This window comes from Onychostruthus taczanowskii, unplaced genomic scaffold (assembly GCF_017590055.1).
Source record: "Onychostruthus taczanowskii isolate IOZ18803 unplaced genomic scaffold, ASM1759005v1 scaffold7, whole genome shotgun sequence".
NCBI classification, from domain to species: Eukaryota; Metazoa; Chordata; class Aves; order Passeriformes; family Passeridae; genus Onychostruthus; species Onychostruthus taczanowskii.
Window position 1 is genome coordinate 13,479,284 of NW_024504786.1, and position 26,433 is coordinate 13,505,716.

The 26,433-nt window shown below is 38.8% G+C and overlaps 1 protein-coding gene across 1 annotated transcript; it reads left to right on the forward strand.

Annotated features, from left to right (window-relative positions):
* Positions 1-3,518: 3,518 nt before the first annotated feature.
* SH3GLB1 (SH3 domain containing GRB2 like, endophilin B1) lies at positions 3,519-26,125 on the forward strand. Its single transcript, XM_041421565.1, has 9 exons — positions 3,519-3,787; positions 6,443-6,584; positions 9,216-9,344; positions 10,834-10,967; positions 11,351-11,443; positions 18,845-18,934; positions 19,386-19,486; positions 24,448-24,679; positions 25,648-26,125. The coding sequence occupies exons 1-9, from the start codon at positions 3,716-3,718 to the stop codon at positions 25,753-25,755; spliced, it is 1,101 nt and encodes a 366-aa protein (XP_041277499.1). The 5' UTR covers positions 3,519-3,715; the 3' UTR covers positions 25,756-26,125.
* The last annotated feature ends 308 nt before the right edge of the window (positions 26,126-26,433 follow it).

The following is a 26,433-nucleotide window of genomic DNA, read 5'->3' on the forward strand; positions in this document are numbered from 1 at the left end:
TATGCTTCAGTTACATAATCATGAGTGGGAATAGAAGCGGTGTATATACACACAGTGACACAATATGTGACCCTAAGTGTATTACAGAACTAAATAGGTATGAATTCCAAGAAGGGCACTACATTATTGGGATTAGATGTGCTACCAGAGTGTGTTTGTTTCCTTTAGAGTGTTTTCACAGGATATAAACTGACTTATGAAGGCATTTCTGGGATTGTATTTTTCAAATCTTTGACTCCAAAGCCTTTGGCGTAAACACTACCTTCCCATACTGTCTGCAGTACTGGGAGTCAATTGAGAATCATTTCAGTTCTAAGCTATTACTCTTTACATCAAAATATTTTAATTACACTATAAACCTTTATATTAACATAATTTTGGTTGGTTAGTTTGGGTTTTCTGTGCAAATTCTATTTCTACTCATAGGAATGGATGCTTCAGGGTCCATTTATATCCAGGAGTAAAATGCTATGAAATGTTATTTCTTCTTTTGGGGTATGTTACAAGAAAGGCTGAAAATCAGACAGTAGGCAAAGTTATATTGTTCACCATACCTTCTGGTACAGTGGTCACCCACTTCTTAATTCTCAGAGATTGTGCACATGGAAGGCTTTAATTTCTTTTTAAAATTAAGCCTAAAACAATTATTCAGCCTGACAATCTTACGGCTCCAGCACTTTTACAAGTGACCTTCCCCACACTTCGGAGCTACTGTTTGATACTGTTCCTCCAGCACAGCTCCTCGGCCCTTGCAACTGATTTTCTCAGAATGCATTGGTGTATATCTCTACACATTGTGCATGCTTTGAATTCACCTTCAGCACTCCTGTGTCAGTATCTGGCTTGTAACTAAGCCTGTGTGCTAAGGTATGGCTTTCCTTACCTGGGCCAGATATATCACTTTATCCCAAACCCAAATCCCTGACAGTGCTTTTGGGTCTGAAGAGTACTTGTAGAGAGGGACCCAATTTCCTACTAGAACCAGCTACTGAAGCTTCCAATAAGAACTAGGCAGACAGCCTGCATGTGGTAATTTCTCAAAATGGCAACAGCAATCTCCAAAATAAGGCTGTTAACACCTTCTAGGATGCCAAAAAACTTTCCAGAGTTTGTCCTGAACAGTACATAATAGGCCTGCAACACACAAAGAAAGAGAATGACAAAGAAGGGAGAAACACAGTAGTGTTTTAAGAATAGTAGAATACTGCGGAATTTCAAAAGCATGGAAATCCAGGTTGTGATCCATTAAATGAATTTATTTATACATTAAATACAAAATGGGAAAAATTATCTGAACTAGAGTTTTGTATGAAATATACAATCATGCAGTATAACAGATCTTCCTTTTGAATAAGTGTAGTAAATACTAGCTGAAGATTTATTTTTTTCCCTCTCACATTCTGAGTGCTTAGCATTCATAAAAAGGGGAAGGATGTTAAAAGTGAGAACTGAAACACCAGATCCAGTGCCAAGCAACCCATCTGTTAGTGGTGGAAATACTTGCTACATAAGGCATTTTCCTAAGAAGTAGTACCACTCTGTTTGGGGCTCCTCGGGAAGGCAGCAACTAAAAGTAGGTTTTCCAAATCCTACAAGATCACTCTAACCCGTGGGGGCTTAAAGGATGGGAGTCTTGTTCCTCTTCCAGGAGCAATTTTCAGAAGGAAAAGCAATACCAAGGATAGTGGACAATGTAACAGAAAGCAGCACTTTCCTCTCTGGCAGGCAAGGCTCAATGTCATGGGCAGCAGCAGGCTGCAAGCTTCAGGGAAGAACAAGCAGTGTGTTGATTTGGGAAGAGTTAGACCAACTTGATGGCTGTTCACTCCAGCCTGAAAACACCACACAGCCGGGGCATTACTGGGGTACATTGCAGCTCAGCTGGTGCTTCTGCTACAAGCTCAGGCACCACTGCTTTCAGTTGTTGGGCATCTCTTTTTGTGGAAATCCACCAATGTGAACTGCTGGAACTTAGTGCCAATGGAAGTTATAAAGTGAAATAATTGCTTCTGTAGATCCAAATTTAAAATTTTGGATGTTGTTGTCTTTTCACATATGCTAAATTGATATCACAATGAATTGTAACCAGCACTTACACAACTGTAATCAGCTTTCATCAGGTCATATAGTACTGGGCCTTGAAAGAGAGACTCCTGGGACTTCTGTATACCAGCAACATTAATTTTAGGAAATAGAAACAAACTTGTCATATAGCTTTTATATGCAAACATTTATACTCGTGTAAACTAAACAATACCATCTGAAAAAGGTAAAATGATTCAAGAAAAGGAAACACATACACACAATAGCTTTCAGGCCCTGTTCTTAGCAGGATAAAAGGTACAACAGGAACTGTACACAGCCTGGGTTTTGTTTTGGTTTTAATTCCTGGAATCTGACCGGCATGTAAGCAAGATTGCTTTGATTGTTAGCTATTTCCCTTCTCTGGAATTCACCTCTTGTCATAATGCCATAGGATTTCCTCTGACTTTATCAAATTCAGACACTCATTACTCACTATTTGGATTATGAAATAAATTACTGAACAACCAGGATTATTTTCAAGCTGGGTATATTAAGTTGCTGCCAGTGATGCCACAATGTAAATGTTTTCTAATTCCTGGCCATGTCAAACGTCCTTTCTTTTCTTCTTGAATATTCAATAATCATGCTGAGAGATATTAAAATAATGGAAATTACTAAAAGTAGAGACTACTTTCTCCTGATTTGCTTGATTACTGCTATTGAGTTTTGCTACTGTACTCAAGGTTTTCAAAACCTCCCTTTGTGATGTTTTGGCGCTAATGCCTAGTTGCATCTCACTAGATGTTTATCCAAACATCTTTTAATAAACACTTTCTTTCTGAACGACTTCTTAAAAATTCATCCCCAGTTTACATTTTGACGGTTTAACCAAAAACTATTTTTCGTGAAGACAAGGTGTGACTTACTAAACTCAGGACACACGGAAAGGGAGGGGAGGCGAGACTTGTCCTCTCAAGAGCCGGGTCGGAGGGGTGCAGCCCCCGGGACAGGCCGGGCCGCGGTCCCTGCGAGCGGCGGGATTTCCACGCTTGCGGCACGGACAGACATGCCCGGGGGATCACCGACAGACGTGCCCGGGGCTCACCGCCGCCCGCCCGAGGGGATTCTGCCTGTGCCGCCCGCCCTGCTAGCGAGTCTTCCCGGCAAAGGCCGCTTCCCTGAGCCTCCTTTGGCCGGGGCTGGCGGGCAGGCTAACCCGGCCCCGAAGCAGCCGCAGCCTCGGGACCCCCGATAATGCTCGGGGCCAGCTGGCATGAAAAGCGCGCCGGGCCACCACGGCCAGCCTGGCCACCCCACTCCGCCCCGCCCCGCCCGCTGTCCCCTCACGCCAGCGTGGGGCGGGCCGCGGCAGGAGCGGGGCGGAGCGGGGCTGCGGAGGGAGGTGGCCGGGGCGGAGCGGGGCCGCGGAGGGAGGTGGCCGGGGCGGAGCGGGGCTGCGGAGGGAGGTGGCCGGGGCGGAGCGGGGCCAGGGCAGTCTAGGGTCGGGGCGGGGCGGCCGCCGGTGCCGCTCACCCGGCCGATCCGGGCCCTGGGCTGACGCCGCGGCCCCGCCAATCCGCTGCGGTCGGGCCGGGCCCGGCACCGCCCCCGGCGGCTCCCACAGGGACGGGCCGGAGCGGCCGCCGCCGCCGCCGCGGGTGCCTGGGCTGAGTCAGCGCCCCCGCCCAAGATGAACATCATGGATTTCAATGTGAAGAAGCTGGCGGCTGACGCGGGCACCTTCCTGAGCCGTGCTGTGCAGGTACGAACCGCCCTCCCCTCCCGGGGCCTCACCGGGACGGGGTTCTGCCGGGGGGGCCGGGAGGGGCCGGGCCCACCGCGGGCTCCCAGCTCGCAGGGAGCGGCAGGCCCGGCTGTGCTGGCGGGGGCGAGGCCGGAGCATTGGCCGGGCCGGGCGGCGATGGGCTGCTGCGAGGAGTCTCCTCCAGCCGGCCCCTTCGGCCGCGGGCTGGGCAGGCCCGGCGGCTCGTCTGGCAGGCTGCACAACAACAGCCTCGGGGGGCTGGCGGGGGTGAGACAGCCCAAGGTCAGACGGGCAAAGGGGGGAGAAGGCGCCAGCACTGGGAGCGCGAGATGCGCAGGCATCAGCTGCCGGGCGATACGGCCGGACTTTGTGCATGCAAAGGACAAAGGTGTGTCTCGCCTGAAATAAGCACCTGGCTTTTACCGGCTGCTAGAAACGTGCTCGTATCGCTGCCTGATCGGTAAAAATCGAACTCTCATGCGACACATGAAAGTCCGGTATGTGTCTGCTTAGGTTGTTTGATTTGTTTTACTTCTGGTATCGTTTTAAAGCCAGTTTGATAGCCCATTGTTTCAGATTTGGTCTTTCCCTTTCTTCGCAGTAACAGCACTGGAACTGTCTTTTGTTCCTTAGCGCTTGTCTTGAGCCGTAATCCCCTTTCCTTGTATAATCAAACTTGAACAGATTTCCTGTAGGGAGATGGGCACCCAAGCAGTGTATAGTAATCCACTTTCGTTTCCACAGTCAGGTTTGGAATGTGGTAAGCGTTGTTGTCTGGTCTGGTCAGTCTGGTGTGTTGCCCTAAATCTCAATATTCAAGCAGAACCAATGACCAGCAGCACAGCAGAGCTCTGAAAATGCGAACTCGTCAAAAATATTGTTCAAATTTAAATGAAGTTGAAGCAGTCATTATAGCTTCTCTTTGTGGTGGAGGTATTTCCATGCTTCCCGCACTACTCCTGGCTTTTGGCTTCTTCCACATCTACCTGCTTCCCAGACCGACTCTTCCTTTCCTGCCTCCACTTTCTCTTTTCTTGTTGGACAAGGGGAAAAAAGGAGATGCAGTTTCACTCTTTATTGTAAGATCTTCTGATGGGACCTTGTGATTTCATTTTAAGTGTATGTGTGAAATCTAACATTGTGGTCTTCACTTAGCAATCTTCACACTGCTGAAAGGATTTATGGAAATACTAATAATAAATATTAATAATTTTATATACAAATATTCTTATCTGTAATTAGTAAAAAAATAATTCCACACCTATTTTTACTGTGTTGTAAAGTATCTGTACAAAGTTTCTGAGAACACCTGGCATAGTTTTAAAAGCCTTTTAAACAGTGGTAGTAGTAGATCTATGAATAAATTCCCTTTTTCCCTATACAGCAGCTGAACTTTCTCATGACTGCAGTTTGCTTTTATGTAGAACTGCAAGTGCCAGAAGCATTTATCAAGATGTGTATGCTATCAAAGTTAATTTGTAGTTAATCTACATGTGACAGAAATTAAAACAAACTTGGATAATGCGGTTTACTTCTATTGTATTCCGTTTCTTACTGACCACCAAAGAACTTGTTAAGAATGAAATTGGACAGTCAGAATGCTTCCGGTCCTGTTAAGTTCCTAATTGGTAAATTTGTTAGTGACTTAATCATAAGCCAGATTCTCCTGGGAATGCCTGACTTTGACCAGCGGCTGCCAGGGATGGGATCATCGCTGGGAGGAACTGCTGCTCGGAAGGGGGCAGGCGAAGCCCTCACTTCCGGCTGTGCTCGCTTCCCTGGTGTGAAATGTGCAGCTTCTCCCTGACTGGGATTGACAAACAAACTGCTTGTAGGACTTGGCATGAATTTTGTGTCGAGTGAAATGAATTGTCTGATGGATTTATTTAGCTAAATGAAGTTATATTGTACTTCATGGTCACTGAAATCACAGAACAGCTGAGGTGGTCTTACTGTTTCTCTAAGGCATAACAGGACATCTAAAGAGTTTATCAGACACTGGGTTGTCCTATTCTATAAACCAACACACTCCCCACTCCCAAAGATATATAATTCACAGCTTCCCAAGAAAGTTTGTTTTAGCTTTTAATCCTTGTCTTTAGAAGCTTTCTTTAATGTCTAATTATAATTTAAATCTTCTTACTGAAGTTTAAACTCCCTATTTTTGTCCTGTTGCCTCTGGACAGGACATTTTTTCAATATATTCAAGGTAGCTGCAATCGGAATTTGTTTTGTCTTCAGGTTTTACACGAGGTTAGTTAACAAGCAATTACCAAATATACAAGATTGAAGTAATTTTTAAGTTTTCTTTATTACCTCTGGACTTCCGTTTTGGTTAATGTTTTAAAGAACACTGTGCAAAATTGGACAAAATGCTTCAAGTGAGCATTCTCAGTACCAAGTTTAGCAGAGGATTTCTTCATAATGTTACAAATTACCTTTCGCATATTTTTCTGCCCTTTTTTATCTGATAGTATGGATGTGTTTGTGAACTGAATAGCTTTCAAATTTGTCCTTAGGTTTTTACTGATGATTGGGGAATGGTTATATCTTTTAAAACATCATTTTCAAACTAATATAAGTGACTGTTTTAAATTTGTTCTGGAAAATTATTTCTATGAACTGAATATTTGTAACGTGACTGACTTGCAGTTCACAGAAGAAAAGCTTGGTCAGGCGGAGAAGACTGAACTGGATGCTCATCTGGAGAACCTTCTCAGCAAAGCAGAATGCACTAAATTATGGACAGAAAAAATAATGAAGCAAACAGAGGTGTTATTGCAGCCAAATCCAAGTAAGGAGCCCTTCAGGTTTTTGTTTTCAACTTTTGAATTAATAAATATGCCAATGTAAATATTTCCTGCAATAGCTATTGTATAAGTAATGACTACAGCAGTTTTAAAATTTGAAGGCTGCAGTTATGGAAAGCACATTTTGAAGAGCTGGTAAGAACTGGAGACCCTGCCAGTTGCTGATACTTCCTGAACCTTTCAAATGGGAGAAACTTTATACAGGGCTTTTTAAACTGTTCCCATTCTAATTCCAGATATCTTGGATAGCTGTAAGAACTCTGAAGTTCTTCATGGGGTACATATAGTGGTTCAAGAATATTTAATTATTTAAACTCTCTGCACAGTACAAATCCACTTGAAGCAAGCAAGATGAACTAAAATACCTGTCTTTAATAATTCCGTTGCTGAAGAATTAGCACTCTACTTAAGCAATACAAAATAGTGTCAAATATGATTTCATCACTGTTGAGTCTCTTACTGTAACAGTAACAGGAAAAAAAAACATGGGCAGAAGTAATGAAGTTTTGTGGTGTGCTAATTTTATTTGTTTCTGAAATTGCTGCTATGAAGTAGTAATGTTGAGGACATCAGTTTCAGACTCATCCTACAGTTGTACTAGAGTTTAGTGCTATAGGAATTTGCTTAGTGTATAGCTCTAGATTTTAAGTCAAGACCTGGTGACTAGTCAGTGGGTGAACTACTTCACTGAAAAATCTAAACCTCCTTTGGGTTTGCTCAAATGATAATTATATAAAACTGCTACTACCTCTGCACTGAAAACAAATATTCTCCTTGTAATGACATACTGAGCTAGGATTAATTACTAAAGGTAAATCATACACTGTTAACACTTCTCTAATGCCAAGTGGGTAAATTCTTTATTACAGAGATGTTTGAAGTATTACTTTGGAAGTGTGTTGCATCTTTTAGTTCCGTAAGAACAGTATTTTAAAAATAAACCAACTAATCATGTGGGAAGGATGCAGTAGAACTTGCAGAATATTCTAGCTCAAATTTCTGCTTTTGTCTAGGCCAGAGGAAGTAGTTGCTGTTTCATTCAATTCAGTATTTGTAGTATCTCTTGGACTTTTTCAGAAACTTGTAAGCTTTGAATACTGAAGCACTGACTGGAGGCTAGTGGAAGCGTATAAAGAAGTTTCAGTAGAAGGATGATATATAGTAGTGTCTCAGTTCTGCTCTCCAGTCCATTTTCTTATGCCTAAAAATACTCAGCATTGAGCAGTGATCTTTGTGAATGTAACTTCAGCTGTTTGCTGGCCTACTTGGGAGAAGGATCACATGCTGCAGGGAGCTGCTTTTGGTGGTTGTTAATGGAGTGACCCTGTCTGGGGGAGGAAAAATCACTTTCAGTCCCATTTATAATTGTGTCTATAGATCAGTCCAATAATTTTAGATTACTTTCCAGTTCTTTTGTGATTTAGTAAAAAATAAATATTATGGTATTTTATATATATATAGATATTTAGTCAAAAAGATATATTTATATATATATATAGTAAAAAATAAATATTATGGTATTTTATATATATTTAGATATTTAGTCAAAAAGATATATTTATATATATATATAGTAAAAAATAAATATTATGGTATAAAGAAAACAAATCACTTTTGATAATTTCTGGTTCACTCTTGCTGCCAGGGAATGCACTGGTACCCATAATTGTCTATCTTAGATTAATTTCTGTGACCTTCATGAGAGAGTAGTTATTTAATCCACTGCTGTTGAAAGTTGTCTAATTAAGAAATAGTATTAAAGTGGCAGGTTTGATCACTGGAAAGCTTCTTTGTGGTTGTCTGTACTATTGTAGGCTGAAATGAGTTGTTACTGACTGTATAAATAAAGCCAGCTAGGTGAGAAATGAAAGCAGTTGGTCAGAGAAATTGGGTATTGTATCTGAGGAGTTTGCTTTTTCAATTACAGAGTCCCTGTTGAGGTGTGTGAGGCCTTTCCACCTAAGAAGCTCCCTGTGGCTTAGTATTGTGATAGATGGGTAGTAATGCTCACATAGTCTCGACACATTTTTCTGCTAATTTTATTGCTTGGACTAAGGAAATAGGGGAACATGAAATGAAACGTTTTCTAATAACTTCTAATGGTTTCTTTCAGAGTGTTTCAAGGGATCATGGGGCATGCGAAGGAGGGTATAATTTTTGGGGCTATTGAACTTTCAGAATATCTTAATAGGGAACTTAGAGTAGTTGTTGAATTTAATTCCTACTGCTAATTGTAGTGAACAATTTTGGTCTTTTTTCTGGAAGGGGAACAAAAGACTGTTTTTTTTTTAAGGACAAGTGTTCTGTTATTGCTCTTACTGTGGAGACTTCTGATCAAAATTCTGAAAAGCTGTATAACTATGCTAATGGAGAAGAAATGTATAAATTTTCACTTTCCCAGCTGGGTCTAGGAAGCATTTGAACATGGCATGGCAAACATGGAACATGGTTTGTTTCCAGGAACAGGATCTCCAGCTTAACATTGTTCACTTAATGTTGAGTTTAATGGCTGGATTTTGAAATTCTTTTTTTTTGTGTTCCTTTTCTTGTTTGCTTGTTTCTCATTCTGACTTGTGCTTTAAATGACAGTAATTATTTCAAATCAACATTTTTAGATGCCAGAATAGAAGAATTTGTCTACGAGAAGCTGGACCGCAAAGCACCAAGTCGCATGAATAACCCAGAGTTATTAGGCCAGTATATGATTGATGCTGGGAATGAGTTTGGCCCAGGAACAGCCTATGGTAAGAAGTAAAAAAACTCACAGATACAGGCTTTTTAAACAATATCAAGTTATATTTCTTGTCTTCCTCTAGATAAAACTGTTTATTGACGTTTGTATCAGTTTGAGTTGACTTGCTGTATAACTGAGCATTAGGAGATCAATGATGAGGTTTCTCTCCAAATCTAGAAACAGAGCTTGGGGTTGGAATGGTATCCATCTTCATGGATGGGTAATTATCTTACCAGAGAACTATTTTTGGAGTTTAGTTTCCTTGTTTAAAGGAACACATCTGCACATTTGACAGTATTTATTGATTTTATTTGTTGTTTGGAGTGAAAATGTTACCTGAAATTGACTTCTGTGTTAAGAAACCTTTCTAACAGTACAGTATTTCTGCTTTTCTTAATATATAATATTCTGGAAAGGATAGTAGTGTGGAACAAATCTAAGTTTTATTCCTTCTCTAGAAAATTTATATACCTATGACAAGATGATTGGGGGTATTACCTCTAATATTTTAACACTGCTGTTAATTTTAAAGTCTAATTCTAGTCTTCTCTACACCTCTTTAAGTTGCCGATACAAATTCTGCTGTTGATTTAATTTAAACAACTGAAAAATGCAGGTGTCTGTATTTATTATGGTATGCCAACTCTGATAACCCACTCTCTCCAAGTTTTTCTTCAAAATTACTGTAGGAGAGAACTTTTGTTCTGTGAAGAATGAGTTCCTTCTATCTGTAAATAATGACCTTCTTTTTCAAAAAAGGAAAACACATTAAAAAAAAAGTAAATGTTTTATAGAATTCTTATGCCAAAATCAATAATGGCAAGCTTTGTTCCTCTTACTTCCATGTGATTTTATGTATCTGTGGCCTTCCTTCTGATCATCAGTCTCAAGTCTTGCTCTTTAACATCAAACAGAATTGTACTTAGAGGCACACGCTCCCTTAAGTTGCAGAAGTTTTTGAATTCAGGCAAATAAGATAAAATGTTAGCATATAGATAGAATGTTAGGGTTTCACGTGGTGTCATAAAGTCTTCTCTGAATACTTAGTGTCCTAAGCAGTATCAGGCTGTTGAAGTTCCTTTTGATACACTAACTTCAGTGTCAATACTTAACTTGCAACTAAATTTCAAAGTATTACTCTGTTAATGTGCAAATGCGTATTTAGAAGTTGGAGTAGATGGGGGCAAGGAAAAGCACATTATTTTCCAAAATCTTAATAAGGATGTTTATTTTAGTGTGGGGTTTTTGTTTGTTTTTATGTTGGGTTTTTTTTGGTGTTTAGTTTTGGGGGGTTTGGAGTGGTTTTTTTTTTTGGGGGGGGGGGGGGGGGGGGGGGCGGGGGGTTGAGTTTTTTGCACATTATTTTCTTTCTTTTGAAGACCCTTTTTGTGACATTGGATTGTTTTCCAAAATGCTGGCCTAAACTTTCCTGACTGTGGCAACCTGTTTTGTTAACCTCCTGCCTGAACAATATGATTAACATATTTTTTCCTTTTCAGGAAATGCACTCATTAAATGTGGAGAAACACAAAAGCGAATTGGGGCAGCAGACAGAGAACTCATTCAAACTTCTGCTATAAACTTTCTCACTCCCTTAAGAAACTTTATTGAAGGAGACTACAAAACCATTACTGTAAGTTGAATTGTACATTTTTCAGAATCTCACACCATTTCTAACTGTCAGTCTTCAAAACATAGTAGTAGATAATGGTGCATTATTACTTTCCTCCAGGTAATATAGAAAAAATCAAGTGAAATTTGTGCCTTTGGAGTATTTTCTGTTTTTCTGCGGAGCTAAAAACAAAATAATGATGAAAATGTTTGTTTAGTAACTGTTCTATGAGAAGTATGCATATTGAGCATAAACTGTGTGAGAATAATTAGGATCTAATTCTGCCTCTCTCTTCAACTGAAGAACTTTTTTTTATGTGATACTTCATTAAAAGCATTTCGAAGTAGACAGTCTTTTGCTTGTGTGTGTACCCATTCTCACAAACTAACCTCACTCACTTTCAGAAAGAACGTAAACTGTTACAAAATAAAAGACTGGATTTGGATGCTGCAAAAACCAGACTGAAGAAAGCAAAAGTTGCAGAAGCTCGAGCTGCAGTAAGTAGAGGGGTTTTTCAGTTGGTCTATAACTTTCAGACTTTTTCATACATATTTATCAACTTGACTGCTTGGTTATGTTTCCAGTCCTAGCTTCTCACCCTGGTTGTTTTCTAGGTACTTTTGTAAGAAATGCCTTAGTGGAACACAAGGAAACAGAAGTGAGTTACTGATCAAGGTGTTAGTCTTCTACTTTTAAATATTCCATCAAGTTAGACTTACTTACTCTCTTCTTGTTTTATAGTAGATGAGCCTATACTGTCAAAAATTAATTGATACAACCTGCCAATATGGGTGTACATACACATACTTGAATCTCTGTAAGTGCTGATGTGCATGTATAGTTGCTCTCAACTGATGAACCTATCTATACTGAACTTCTCTATGTCAAAAATATTTGTGGTTTCTCTTTATGTATTGCTTACTATTTTACACCACCAAACAGAGGTGAGACGCTTCAACTCACATGACTTAACCATTCTGATTCCCTCAGAAAATGCTTATTCAAGGAGATTAAATTGAAAAAAAGATTACTGCTTTTTAAACTCTTAAAATGCTCTAAGTGAAGGAATGGACTGTTGACTGTAAGTAGTTTCATCAGGATATATTTACAGTATTTTCATAGCTGTCTTTTGACTTCATTTCTAAAGGTTCAGCAGTTAATGATGGACAGTGATTTCTCCTGTGAGGGTTAATGCAGTGAGGGTCATGCAAATAAGGAAATCCAGTCAATTTAAATACACAGGGACAGTGTACATGACAGAGAGGCAGAAGGAAGACTGACAGATTTTTCTGGCTTTTCAGAATACACATTTGTCCTGAAAGATCTGAGAGACATCATCTTGAGCTTTGAAGTGCGTTGCATCTTTGCGATCATGAGCCATCTAAAAACCAACATAATCTCTACCTGACAGTTCTGCTCTTGTGTGTCAGTCCATGTCATGCACACTGTCCCTCTGTATTTAAACTATCTGTATTTTTAAGTCTATGCATGCATTTTCCCTTGTGTAAATTCTATGCAAAAAGAGTCACTTCTCTATTTGTCAAGCTTTTTTAATTTGTAAGACTAACTACGGAGAACACAGAAGGTGTTGATCAGCAAGTAGTGCAATTTTGAAGCAATGGATAGGAGAGCATTGGATAGTAAACTGTTCCTTTGCCTGACTTTGTTCAGAGTTAAGTTAATAGAAAAACTGTTTTTATTATTAGCTTCCTTTGTAGTGTAGTAGCAAGTATGGACCTTACTTTCTAAAGCAACGAAAAGACCATGAGGAATTGTTCCCCTTGAGCCTAGTATTAAAATTATACATGTATATATTATACTGAAGTTTTAATTCCATCACTGATGCAATCATTCAGAACTTGGTGCCAATTGCTGCTGCTACTGTGCTTGATCCTAAGTATTCATACAGCAAATATGGAGTTTTATGCACATAATTTAGTGCTGGAAGAGCATGAAACTCTAAACCTCTTCACTGTTTTGCCTATACTTTGCTGTCAAAATGTAATTAAAATTAATATGCATGTGTAAGAAGTATTAGATTGTAGAATGCTAGCAGAAATAACAAAATTGCAGTTCTTCCTTATCCTCTGCAATATAGCTAACCTGGATATAGGTGTGATGCAAATGGGTTATGTTCTGCTGGCTCCCTTTATTTATAAGGGAAGAAACCTAACAAATAGGGCTGGACTGATAGGTTAGTGAAGTGTATTGAGCTGTGATGCAAATTTTTATGCTTTACTATTTTCTGTGACAGGTACAAGTGCTAAATTTTATCTACATGTGGTTACATATTTTTATAACTGGGAAAAATAATTTGAAAATTACTTGTCCTTTGCTTACTGTACAACTGAAACAGTTTAGTTCAGTGTTTTAAACCAAAATCCAAACTGTTTTATTTATCTGTCTTCACTTCACAGTCTTGTTTAGCTTAAACTTGCAGTACTTTGTGCTTATAATCTAGTTACCTGCTATATTTACAGTTTTGTAACTTGCTTTTGTTTTTTATCTGTACACTTAAGCAACTAAACATCTCTCAGCCTGAAGAGAATAACATTATGGTAAATGTCTCTTACATGCTCAACTTGCTGCATGTAAAATGGCTAAAGGTTTGTTGGCCTCCTGTGTTCATTCATTTTCCTGTGAAATGTTTCCTCTTGCTATCCAGTTCATTTTGTTGTTTTCCATTTGAAAATGGATTGGTGTAATGAATAAATACACTTATGTCAGTGCAGCACTGGATGTTATTTTTATCAGATTATTTCTGATAATTTGAAATATACAGTATTAGATTCAAATTTCTGTGATTTTATCAATGTAAACTTAGGATACAAAGGAGTTAATTTTTCACTTCTGAAATTATTTTCAGCTATTAGAGGAAAGGAATTTAGTTTTCCTATCTTTTTAATATGAGTTAAAGTGAATTATGTGAAACAGCTAGGAATATGTAGAAATGATTCCCTTCAAGCAATGTGTTACGAAGAACTGCAACTGAGTAATGTCACAGAAGTTAATGGCTTAACTTAGAGTACAATGTATCCTAAACTTGTTGCAAAGACTCCCTGGTGCAGCTGGTTTTAGCACTATAGTTGTGAAAGTGGAAGAGAAAGGGATTAATTAGTTATGTACAGCATAGCCTATTCTGGTTGGGGTTTGGATCTGCACAGCATATTGGGTCTCATCTCAATTTAGTGTTCCAGATTTCTCAGCTGTGATCAGATTAAAAAATGAGCAAATAAACTTGTTTGTTACAGTTTTCTCCTGCAACCATTATGCACATTTCTTCCTACTCCTGATTGTGTCATCATCTTACAATGGCAGAAGATGAAAATTAAAGAACCACATTGCAAGAGGGAATTGAAAGAGCAAGCTGAAGTAATTAACTTTTAGACTAAATCCCTTGCAGTTCTATGACTTTGCTGTGCTGCTTGCTACTACCCTAATATTCAATGTGAGATACCTCTGTGGCAGTTTCAATTAAATTTAGGTTTCAGTCAAAGTGCTTGTGAAATAGAAAACTGGTAATGAAATTAGCAAGAGAAAGCATTCGTCTGTTTCAGTGTAAAAATGAGAATATATTTCCATAGTTTTCCATTATTATAACACATTAAGGTAACTTAAGTTCCTCCTAAGGTAATTTGGTTTGTCTGATTCATGTCATTTTTTAAAGTAGTTATGTCTTGTGTTGTAATAGCTTGTTTTAAGTAGATTCTTGTAATACATGAGTTCTATAAGTCACTCTCCTCTTCAGTATCTAACTTGTTCTATAGATGTAATGCTATCCATATTCATAATAGATTCATTGTGTCTGAAGGGCTTTGGGCAACTGACTTGTAGCACTCCTCAAATCCCTGTGAAGTTCTGAGGACAGGAAAGTACATATACTGTAATAGAGTACCACCAATGTCTAAGTTTGTATGTTTTTATTTTCTCCTCCCCCACTCTTAATGCTGACTAGATATGGGCTGAGGAAGTGACAAAAGTAAGTAAACAATTTTAAAATTGCAGAATTCTAAAGTCATGACTTGTGCTGGTCTGCTGTAATAAGGGATATTACATGTTGTTGATTTCAGTCTGATGCTGGCAGCCTGATGTACATCAGAGTACACTGGGCCCCTCCAGGGCTTTCAGGTTTCAGTGGCAAAACAATGCCTGGGGCTTGTTTTGTAGTAAGCTGTTTCTGGCTGTCACTTAGTACCAGTACTATATGATTCTCATGGGACAAGATACAATGGACAACTACAGGACTTCTCTCAAAATTTACTGGCATGATATCCTCATAAGAACAAGCTTATTTGAACATTTTCAGAAATATAGGGGTCTAGTAATCTAAACTCTCCTGAAAACACTGATCTTCAAGTTTTACCCAGAGCATGGAACACCTCACCTTTCTCCCCAGTGTCACTAGATCTTCAGCAGCTTAAGTTAGGGGGTAGGCACATCTGAAAACTGCACCTGCCCTGAAAGCTAGTTTGTAAGCTTAGTATTGGCCTTGGAATGGGCGTTGCAGCCTGCTCTGTTGTGCCGTCCCTTGCCCAGGGACAAACTCAGAGGAGCTAATGGGTTGTTGGGCGGTGGCTGCTGTGGTGCCTTGAGAAGGGCTGTTCACAGGCTCACTGGCTCTGACAAACCAGCACTGGCACAGGCTGTGAGGGGGGGTGCTGGCAGGAAAGGAGGGGTTTCTTAGTGGGTTTCTGTAGAGGAAGGGTAATTCAAATCATGGCAGTAGAAGGAGAGCATGGGCTTTGGAGTATGGTTTTTAATGGGGAGCTAGCTAGGCAGCTGTGGGAGGTGTAGGGAGAAGCTGGGATATGCAGCTTCAAGTGAAATTTTGGGAGTTGTGGGAGTTGCTCTTCCAATTTTCTGTGAGTTATGGTGTACACAGGTGAGAATGAGTGTGAGTTCAGAGGGAAGGAGGCATTGAAAGTAAAAGGGGGGGTTAACTGTAAAAGGAGGGTGAGGTCCCAAAGTTTGAGAATTATTTAATGAATTAAGTAAAGTAACATTTGGAAGCGGGAAACCTGTCTGCTGGTCTTATATTGGGGGAAAAATGGCAGGGAAAGAATACTGCTGTATTGAAAACTAATCTTGAAGCTATCTGCTTTTCAGAGACAAGGATAAGCAATTTTAAGGGTAGTGAAATTTAAGAGATTATGGCTTGGAAAGAAGAAATACTATGAAGTGCTTAATTATAGCATAAAGAAGACAAAAAAACTTTAGCTCTTGTAATAAATTATGTAATTCAAGGTCCCCTTTTTATTTAGTAGATAAATAGCAGAGACTATTGAGAAGAAACGACAACATTATATGCAGCCAACGTAGCAGTAATCCATCTACATTTCTAAAGGCAATCTGTCCTTCTGTGTTTGAGAGTTGGAGGAGGAGATTCATAAATGTTTTTAATTTAAATATAAGCTTCCCAGCAAGGAATTCAGACCATCCAGTCATTTCTGGCTCAATTACAGTTGTTGGGGTTTTTTTTGAGTTAGAATAAAAGATGTGCGTGGTGGCAATGACAAACTTTCTTCAGTTTAGCTTCCTCTAACTCTGCATTTCAGAAGGAATATTGAATACTAGGCACAGCTGTATATCCACTACCAGAGTTTTACTAAAAGCATGTCTGGTAAAAAAACATTAGCAAGGTGATTTTATTTCATATGCTTTTATGTGTGTTGTCCCTTCACTGCAGGATTGCACAATATTTCTAAGAGGTCCTGTATTCCTATATGAAATCTGGGGAGATTATTTACATGTGAATACTCAGATTCAAAACCTGGGGTCATATTCTGTAGTTGCAGAGCAAGTACCATTTTGAGGGATCTTCATGAGACATACCTAGTGAGGCCTTTTAATGGTCCTAAAACCACAATACAACTGCAGCTGGGAAGTTTAGTCTTGTATTTTTTAGCTCTCCACTCTGTTCAGAAATAAGGTGATCAGGCCATAAACTTCCCAGATTAAAAGTCTGCTGGTTTTCACCTTTGCCCCAAGGTGTAGAGTAGATATGCTGTTCTGCTACTGTTCACTTAGAAGTACTGAAATTAGGATGGGCAAAACTCATTAAAGACATCATCACATAATTCAGTTAATGTAAATCTCTATAAAACCAGTACACTGGGCTTTTGTAAATATATTTTAAGTCACTCAGTACTGACTAAGTTAATATGTGTTACCACATTACCTATTTTTCCTTTTCTTACAGAAAGTAGTTGATTTGCTAGAATGTTGTTGAAACAAATAAAATCATTCTGATGGATATGTCCCCCTTCTTGTAAGTTCCTGTTCTCCTGTATTTACTTACCTGACAGGGAGACAGAAACATTAGCAACTGCTGACTTCAGAGAAGCAAGAGACAAAACTATTTCTCTCCAGATAAATGAGTTACTTATTGCTTTGATGGGTTTTTAAAAGAAAATTAAGATGTTGCTTTTCTTCCCCTCTTGGCTATCAGATTAGCTTTTTTCATCTGTTTGTTCTTACATTTCTCTCAAAGACTGACAGATGGATTTCACTGATACTAATTAAAATTTAATCAGAAAATTCAAAGCAAAGATTCTTTCCTCAACAAACTTTGAAGACCTAATTAATTTGAAACTTGATACAAACACTGCTATCTCAGTTTTGAGTAAGAGGCACACGGTTCTCTTTAGGTACTTCTTCAGTGTTTAATTACTGTGTAAGCGCTTCCAGCTGCAGTGACTTCAGATGGAAAAACATTTCTTAGGTAACTCTGTCATTCTTCTGTGCTCTTTTCTGAGGTTCCGTGTGATTTTTCATACTGATTAACATTAGCTGGATGCAAGAGCAGAATGGTTGCGAACACATACAATGCTTTTGAAGCCAGTGTTTTACTGGTATCACCTCATTAATTTTCCTGAAAATATATTCCTCCTTTCTGAGAATAGTAATTGCTGCATCTTGGACCTAATGTAGATTTTTGCCCTTGGGTTTGGTTTTAGAAACAAAGCACTAAGTGAATATAAGCATTGAAGCAAGGTAATCCAGATTGCAGGCTGAGAACATTATGTTGTGGAGCAATGAATCTTAGAGCACATACTCTGTATATGTGTATTTAGTGTAATTTTTTTCTTTCCCCACCAAAAAAGTACTCTAAAGTAATTTTGGCTGTGCTATATTGAAGTAATTTAAAACTAGTGTAACACTGATAACTTACTTAAAAATCATTGAGAACGATATGTAACAAAGAATAAATTTGAATTATTGAAATATGGAACTTGTATTACATCATTTTAATAGACGTTTTACTCTAATTGTAGCACCAAGTGTTAGAACATTTTGTGCAGTTCAGATTTATTTATTTCAAAGACTCCTTGATTACAATCTCCAGAAGCAGTTGTAGTAGTTTGTTGGCCAGTATAAGACATTAAATTATGAGACATCCAGGTGAAACTTCACATGAAAGATTTATATGCAGCTGATTGCTGTGTAATTACCTGGCAAAAATAACATGAGGTTTACCCTGAATTATTTAATCAGAGACCTGATAAGTTCATATATAGAAAAAAATTACATTATTCTTGGCTGCCATTGGTATGCTGACTAAACCCCTGGTGTAGACGTGGTTGTGCCAGTGAGCACTTGGTTTGTTATTGCGAGAGGTGGGGTAATATTGCTGGCAAAAAAATGCCTTTCTTTTGCACATGTAGCAGGTGTCTGATAGTAAGCTGCTGGCTGTGTACACAGGGTCTCAACATTTCTGAACCCAGAATGCAAGTACTGTTTTTGTTAGTAAAGATCTGCAAAGAAAAAGCCCATTTCAAACACCTAAGTTTGTGATTTGTGCATTTGTATGAGCAGTTCTGGATCGAGTGGGACTGTTGCAGTGGGCAGGTGTAGCACAGAGCACTGTACCAGTACCTGATGTGCATTCTTGATTTTAGTCTGAACAGGAGGTGCGAATTACTCAGAGTGAGTTTGACCGTCAAGCAGAGATTACCAGACTGCTGCTGGAAGGCATCAGCAGCACACATGTGAGTACTCAAAAGGTGTTGAGGAGGAAAGTCAATATCAGGGTGCCTTCTAAAAATAGCTGCAGTAAACTTCTTGGGAACTCTGGTCTGTGAGGTTTCACTTCAGTGCATTAAAGCATCAAACCACAAGGGCTGGTTTTTTTTTTAATTCTAATTTAATATCCATGAATTTACTTTCCTATTAACCTTCAGAATGCAGGAGCTTTCATTTTCATTCTTTATACCCAGCTTCCCATTCATCAAATCAACTGAGTGTTGAAACCACAAAAATGTTTACTCAAGTATGTTAATTTTTTTATCCTGTTTGCCTGGTAAATCCAGGCACTCTGCCTATCTGGTGTTTATCCCTTAATGCAAGTAGTGGCATTAGCACCTGACTAGGTGCCTACTCCTTCTAATGCACCTGGGTGCCCCTGTAGACTAAACTCTTGAATTCTTTGCTGTGTTACAGGCACATCATCTCCGCTGTCTGAATGACTTTGTGGAAGCTCAGATGACCTACTATGCACAATGTTACCAATATATGTTGGATCTCCAGAAACAACTTGGAAGGTAGTAATACTGTATAAACTTTGGGAAAAAGCTCAGTTCTTAATAAATGCTTTTGAATAGTAGGAAAACGTACACTGAGAACAGTGGTGGACACACAGGCATGCTGGACTGAAAGGAAATGTATCTGTTCTCAGGTAATTAATATGTAATTACCCAGTGCAGCTACTTCCCTAAGCCAACACACAGCACTAAGGCTTTTTGAGAGTTGATCTACTGAGATTTTATAGATTGTGTAATTGAGGAAAGTGAGCTCTTGGTAACCTCATTTAAGGTGACAAGAAGAAATTTCTAGAGATTTATTTGTAGTCTCAGTATTTCAGTTGTGTTATGCTTATGCTACTAAATCACTTGCAATGTGGGAAAAGTTTTTATACTTCCTATAAATTGCTGTTGCCTCTTAATCAGATAATGACCTGTAGTGAATTTTCTGATGAAACCCTGTTCTCAACTCTTAATGGAGTTGCTAGCATAGATACTGTATAGGGAGAAATCTACTTCATCCTGTTTATTATCCAGAGCACACACAGTAGAATGAACAAGTTTCTCTTGTTTCCTGGGTTTAGCATTTTTAAAGAGAAGAAGCTGACATTAATTTGTGCTCTTAATCCTTTTTGTGTGATGGGTGGGAATGTAGAGAGATCGACATACTTACACTTCATAAAGTTTTTCTGTTGTAATCCTTCACAAATCACCCTTTCTTAGAGTTACACAGATCATGTTATTTACATGAGTGTAGTCACTGAAGAATTGTCTGTACTTAGAAGTTTACTGTGGTATCTGTTCTAGGTAACTGTCTCTGAGATATCTATGTTTATGTTTTCCCTGACAAGGAAGTAAAAACAAAAGTGTTCTTGAGTCTTACCCTTTTCCTGACTTGCAATTTCCTGTGGCATTTGATTTCCTCAGTTTGTTTAAATGTGTAGTTTAAAGATTGTTTTTTTAGTCTTGAAGAAGACTAAGCTTCTAAATTGTAATTTAAAATATTTAAAACTTCGATCTGAAAAAAAACTGCATCTTTAAAGTTACATCCCAATCTAATACATTCCAGATAGTCAACTATAAAATATGGTAGCACATAAATACAAGTTATGGAATTGAAAGCTTGAAAACAAACATTTACAGTATTAAGGAAAAGCAACTTTTAAACTAGAAATTAAGTGAAATATTTTTACACAACTATTTTGAGAAGATTTTTAAAATGTATACCCTTATCTTAGTGTATTTATCAAAGTCTTAAACTTTGATAAATACAAATACCCTTATTCTAAGGAAGAATATGTTCCTCTTTAAATCCTGCTTTAGGATGTATTGCTTGTCCCAGAGCTGCTGTTTTTGTTTAGAATTTGTGTAAGTTGCTACCAAGTATAAAAAAAGTATATTTGAAGAAAATAGTGCCTTTAGGAAAACAGAAGGATGTATCTTTATGTGGCTGTGATCTGATTAGCATTTTTAATAAAATGACTATGACTGGTAGAAAACAAAAGCATGGAAGCTTTGCAAAATTCTAAATGCCTCTAACAGTGAAGTTTCTCTGCCTATGTGGATTAAAATAGTTATGGTATTAAATGTTGGGTGTGTCTTTCCTTCCTCATGCAAGGAAATCCCACTGAAGTATAACAGAGCACTGGGACAGGGTCTCAGGTTGTGCTCCTTGCTTCCATTTATAGGGATGTGGTGTGTAGCCCTTGCACTAAACAAGCAGATGAGTAGGGTTTGTGTTCTGTGCTCCTGAGGTTATGTGGGCACATACAGACCAAATAAACAACTTAAGCAGCTCAGATGTTGGTTGTGCTCTGTTGGTTAACATGTAGTGCTGAGTTACACAGCTTTTCACACATCTAAGAATGGTGTTGTGCGATAGTCTCGCATAAAAGCCAAGAACTGTGAAGGACTGAGTTTTGTTTTGAGGTTGCTGATGGACCAGAGGCATTCAGCCTCTAAGTGAGATCAGTTTGTTGCTTGAAACAGAACCTGTTCTCAGAGGAGAAGCATATGATGTTTTACCTGGGTCAGAGTGGGCATACACCCCTTCCTGGTTCCAAACCTCAGTGCTGATCTTCCTGATGTACTCTCCAGAGGCAACTGTAAGGAAGGTGGGGGGAAAGCTTGTACTCAGTTCTCTCTATATAAATATACATATTTTTATGGATGTTTCTCTTCAAGGCAGCACCAGCTGCTTATCTCTGCACTGCCTTCCCCTCCTCTGAGGCTGGATTGATTCTTTAAATCAAATCTCCCTTTTTTTCTTATTTTCAGTTCCCCAGAATGAACTAAACAAATATTCTGGTACTCTGGCTGCTTTTTTCCTTCCTGATAACTGCTTTTGCTCTGCAGTTTCTCAGCTTCCCTGACAAACAAATGTAAGCTGTGGCATAATTTTTTCAGATTATCTATTACCAGTATCTTACTCTACAAGCTGTGAGACTCCTGTTACTCAAGCATTCAAAATAAAAAGCCCTGAACAGACAATCTCTGTATAGCTGAAGCCTTCCAGAAAAATGCCTTACATATGGCTTTGCAAAAGGAGCGAGACTTAATGCTCCACTGATTGACAGGCTGGTTATAAAGTTTTGGCTTTCTGTTCCACTGACTGTACAAACCAGTGACCCTTTGAACTGAGCAGAATAACTTACAGGTAATTACTGTGTTAACTGAGAACAGGTTTAGCAGTATATTGAACAGTCATTTAGCAATATTGAGAAACAGCTGATTGTCATTTAAAACTAAATCCCTCTGGTTGAATGCCAACTAATCATGTAATAAATACATCATGAGGCACAGCTGAGTTATACCTACAGAAATGTGCGGGTCTGGTTTTGGCTCCCTTTATTCTGCTTGTTGGATTTGTTCAGGGAACATGATGAACTAGTTTGAAAAACTAATCTAGCAAATGGAAAAAAACCCCAACATTTGGTGGAGTTGCATTCTCTTGGTGAGTTGAACCAGGTCTTTATGATCAAGGGGGGTCAAGGTAAGCCACAGGGGCAAATGGGACTTCCTCCTTTGCACAGTAGTAAGCTGCTGCCTAAATTCAGAACAGTTTCCTGAAGTCTTGCCAATTTCTACATGCAATTTGCTCTGACTGTCAAGGGGCTAGTGCTGTCCTCCATATTACACTGCTGCTCTTTCCTTTCAGTCAGATACAATTGTGAGTGCAAGACAAACATGTTTAAAAAGCTATTCTCATGGAGAGTTAGTTATCTTCCTGATTTTTGGTTAGTTCAGGTTGTTGAATCCAAAGCAGCAGATTGCTAGATCTGACTCAAATTATGGAGAATGAACGTTTGTGCAAAAAAGGGTTACAGGAGTGGGTCTACCCTGTTGGGTGACACTGCATTTACCAGGTTAAGTATAGTGTGAACCTGGAACCTTGTGTGCAGGACTGCTGCAGCTGTTACAGGTATGAGCTGCATTTGTTTCACTATTTACTGTCACATGAACAAAAATTAGTTTCTGCACTGTTTGGTTTGATTTTTACCTGCATCAGCTCCCTAAAGCAGCTCCTCTTATGATTATATGAGCACCAATAATGCTGTAGACATGGTTATGGGAACATACTGATCTGGATTTACATAGGTACAGTTGCCACTGAACTGCATCTTCAGAAAAAAATCTGACTGGAGAGCAGAGGTTGGCAGGGATGGGATGAGGTTGTTTTCTGGTGGGTTCATATGCATGGTATGGATAGATCCTCCTTATGTCAAAAGAGCAGGCACAGGAAAGGAGGGGGGAGGTAATATGCCCATATCCAGATGTTAATGAAGAGGCATTCATGTAGAAGGACTGATGAGGGGAGTTATGTGTGAGAATTCACTGGTCCAAAGAATGGAAGGAAATACAACTACAGTTCCAGGTCATCCTGACTCAGTCTAACTCCTAGTTGCTGGCCCTTTTTTACTGCATCAGTAGTTCTGTCACTTTTTAAGACTTCTATTGACCTACTCTTAAGGTAAAATCCAGATGGGTGTTAGAACCAAGTAAGGCAACAAAGGGACAAGAAATTGTTACATCAGCTGCTAAATAAATGAGTTTAGTCTGCCACAGAACTGCATCCCAGAATGTAGGGCAGAGTGATATGGGCTGTTCTCAGAGCTCATCATTGCTGAGCCATTCTTCCTACTCCACTGCCCCAAAATCTCTTCCTGCTTTGCTCTCCTTTTTGCTCCTTCCATTTTTCAGTCATGTTATTCTGTGCTTTCCCTTGTATCTGCTCTGTCACTCATAACAGTTTTTTGTGACTGAGCTCATTAACAAAGTAGGATATTATACACTTTTCCCCCTCTTTTTCAGTCAGGTTAATGAATTTAATTGACTTCATGGGAGGGTCTGGCAAGCACTACGGCTGGCACTGAGCAAGTAGCAGCCTGACCTAGAAATGAGGAGCTTAAGTTGGTATAAGTTCGTTTTTAGTGTAAAAAATAATTTTTGCTTTACAGCATGAAGTTAGCTGAATCAATGAACTGATTTGGATTACAAAAACAGTTGTGTGGTTTTTCTTGCTTTCAGAGGGAGGCTGTGGTTTTAAGTTGTATTGTATTTCCCTGATCTGGTTCGTCAGCACAATCTTTTGTGTAACCACATAATTGAGGAATGAGCAGGAGGAGGTGGAGGCTACTTTTTCTGGCAGAGCTGTCAAAAGAAATGTTTATCAAAGTACAGCCTGAATTAAGTTTGACCAACAGTGCTTTCTTGGTTTTGCCTTTTTTAGAGACAAATAGCCAGGGTTTTTTTAAGGTGGCAGCATTCCTTTTAAATGATACTGATTTGATTTATGCTACTTATCAGGAACAAGTATCTTTATTTATGTTATAGAACTCTCAGTGCTGTTCTCTTACTGCTATTTACTGGTGTTTATTGCTGATAAAAATAAGAATGCTAATTTAGGCATGGGAGCATGTGTAATGCCCTATGTAAAACAGATTCACTCAAGTATTTTCTTTTTTTTTTTTTTCCTCTCACAGTTTTCCATCTACTTTCCTCTCTAACAACAATCAGTCTTCCACAACTCCTGTGCAGAGTGTTTCTTCTCCCTCAGTCTTGGCCTCAGCCTCTGCTTCATTGCCTTCAGTAAGCAATTCAATGGTTACTTCAGGCCTCAGTGAACTGAAGTCATCAAGTGGCAGCAGAAAAGCAAGAGTTCTCTATGATTATGATGCTGCAAACAGCAGTGAATTATCTCTACTTGCAGATGAGGTAAGAGTTTTCTATGTACCTTAATTATTTGAAAGTAAAATGGGAATGTTTGTGAGTAGCCAGTTAAGGTAGACTCCATCCAGAAGTCTATGTAGTTGATTTTTTAAAACTAAATTTCAATAATACCCTTGGAGCATTGTCCTGTACCTGTGTATCCTAATATTCTGTAGTGAGAGTCAACTTCTCTGACACCATCTTAGCTTACAAGAACATTTGCTGGACAGTTCTGCTGTCTACTTTTCACCACACCTTTAGCACTATTTTCAATACGATTAGTCTTTCAAATGTTGAATACTGCAGTGTGGGAAGAATATGAAAATACAATAACTTCTTATTTTGTGAAGGTTGTGCTGTGTTTATTCCTGTTTCAGTTCAGTTCCAGTTGTAAGTTAGAGAGTCTATACAAAGCAAATGGAGATGGTGAAGCACAGTGCTGGAACAGAGTTCCACCTGGTAATGTGAATGTAGCTTAATGCTGAAGAAGAAATTTAAAAAAGAATATTCAGGATTTTTGGGTTTTTAAATGTGCATTACTTCAATATTTTTATTTAACTTTTTTCTTATCTAGAGAGTGGCTTAGGTAGAAGCTGTGGGCTTGGATTTTCTGTGAAGATGTAGCACATCAACACCATCTGTCTTTCTATCATGCACTCCACAGAAGTCTCTTTTAGGCTGCCTGTTAAGGCTGAGGGTGGATACACAAGTTAAAACATGATAGAAAATAAACAGTAATGAATAGAATTTCAACAGAAAAAAGGTACTTTAAAATATGATACTGTGTCTGTTCTTTTCCACAGACCAGTGAAATAATTTTTATGAGCATAGATTATGTTCCATGGATGATCATATTAAATGCTCTGTTTAACCTGGTTAATCTCAATTCCAAGACACTGGGAATCCCATGAAGATAGACTGTAACTCTCTTTCCTGCAAATGAAGTTTATAATAATGTGTTTTTCTTTTTGTAGGTGATAACAGTGTACAGTATCCCTGGCATGGATTCAGACTGGCTGATGGGTGAAAGGGGAAATCAGAAAGGCAAAGTGCCTATTACTTATTTAGAACTGCTAAACTAAATCGTTGGCCGGAATAGAGACTGTCAATTATGGCAACAGCATATTTATATACAATTAACGTTATGTAAGCAGGTTTATGTGTCTTCCATGTTATTGTCTTGAGGGACAAATACCAGCCATTAAAAACTGGCTTTTCTGCCAGCATGGTTGCACGGTCAATACTCTATTCAAACTTAATGTGTTTAAAGCTTTTACTTCATGTGCCAAGAACGTTTCCTACAGATTTGTTTCTACTGAAGTTTTCACTAATACAAGCTTCTACTTTTGAGTAATCTAGATTGAAAGCAGGAGGTACTTCCTTGTTTTCTACTGAAATTTTTCATTAATGGCAAAGCTTTTCTTCACATAAAATAAACTTATTGTGAACTGATGCAGGTGTAATGCATGTTATTTGAATAACCAAAACCAAATGTGAAACAAACAATGTGGTTCTGTTCCCAACACTTGTGGAGCTCAGATGTGCTGAGGCACACATGGCTTCTGCTGAGTGTCTTGTGCATTTTGTCACCTCTGAAAACTTAAGGCAAGTTCTCAGTATGATGAGATTTTAAGTAGCATCTAGGTGAATTGACACACAGGGACATACATTGACTTGTTTTTAACCTTGCCTTGTATTTTTTCCTTTAATTGCTTTCCAGAAAAGAGATGAATTCAGTTTGATTAGTAATTATAAAAATT

Excerpts from the sequence above, each read along its gene's own strand:
- SH3GLB1 (XM_041421565.1), top strand. The coding sequence starts at position 3,716 with ATGAACATCATGGATTTCAATGTGAAGAAGCTGGCGGCTGACGCGGGC. Across the intron at positions 3,788-6,442 it reads TCCTGAGCCGTGCTGTGCAG|TTCACAGAAGAAAAGCTTGG; the intron begins GTACGAACCGCC and ends ACTGACTTGCAG. Across the intron at positions 11,444-18,844 it reads TTGCAGAAGCTCGAGCTGCA|TCTGAACAGGAGGTGCGAAT; the intron begins GTAAGTAGAGGG and ends TCTTGATTTTAG.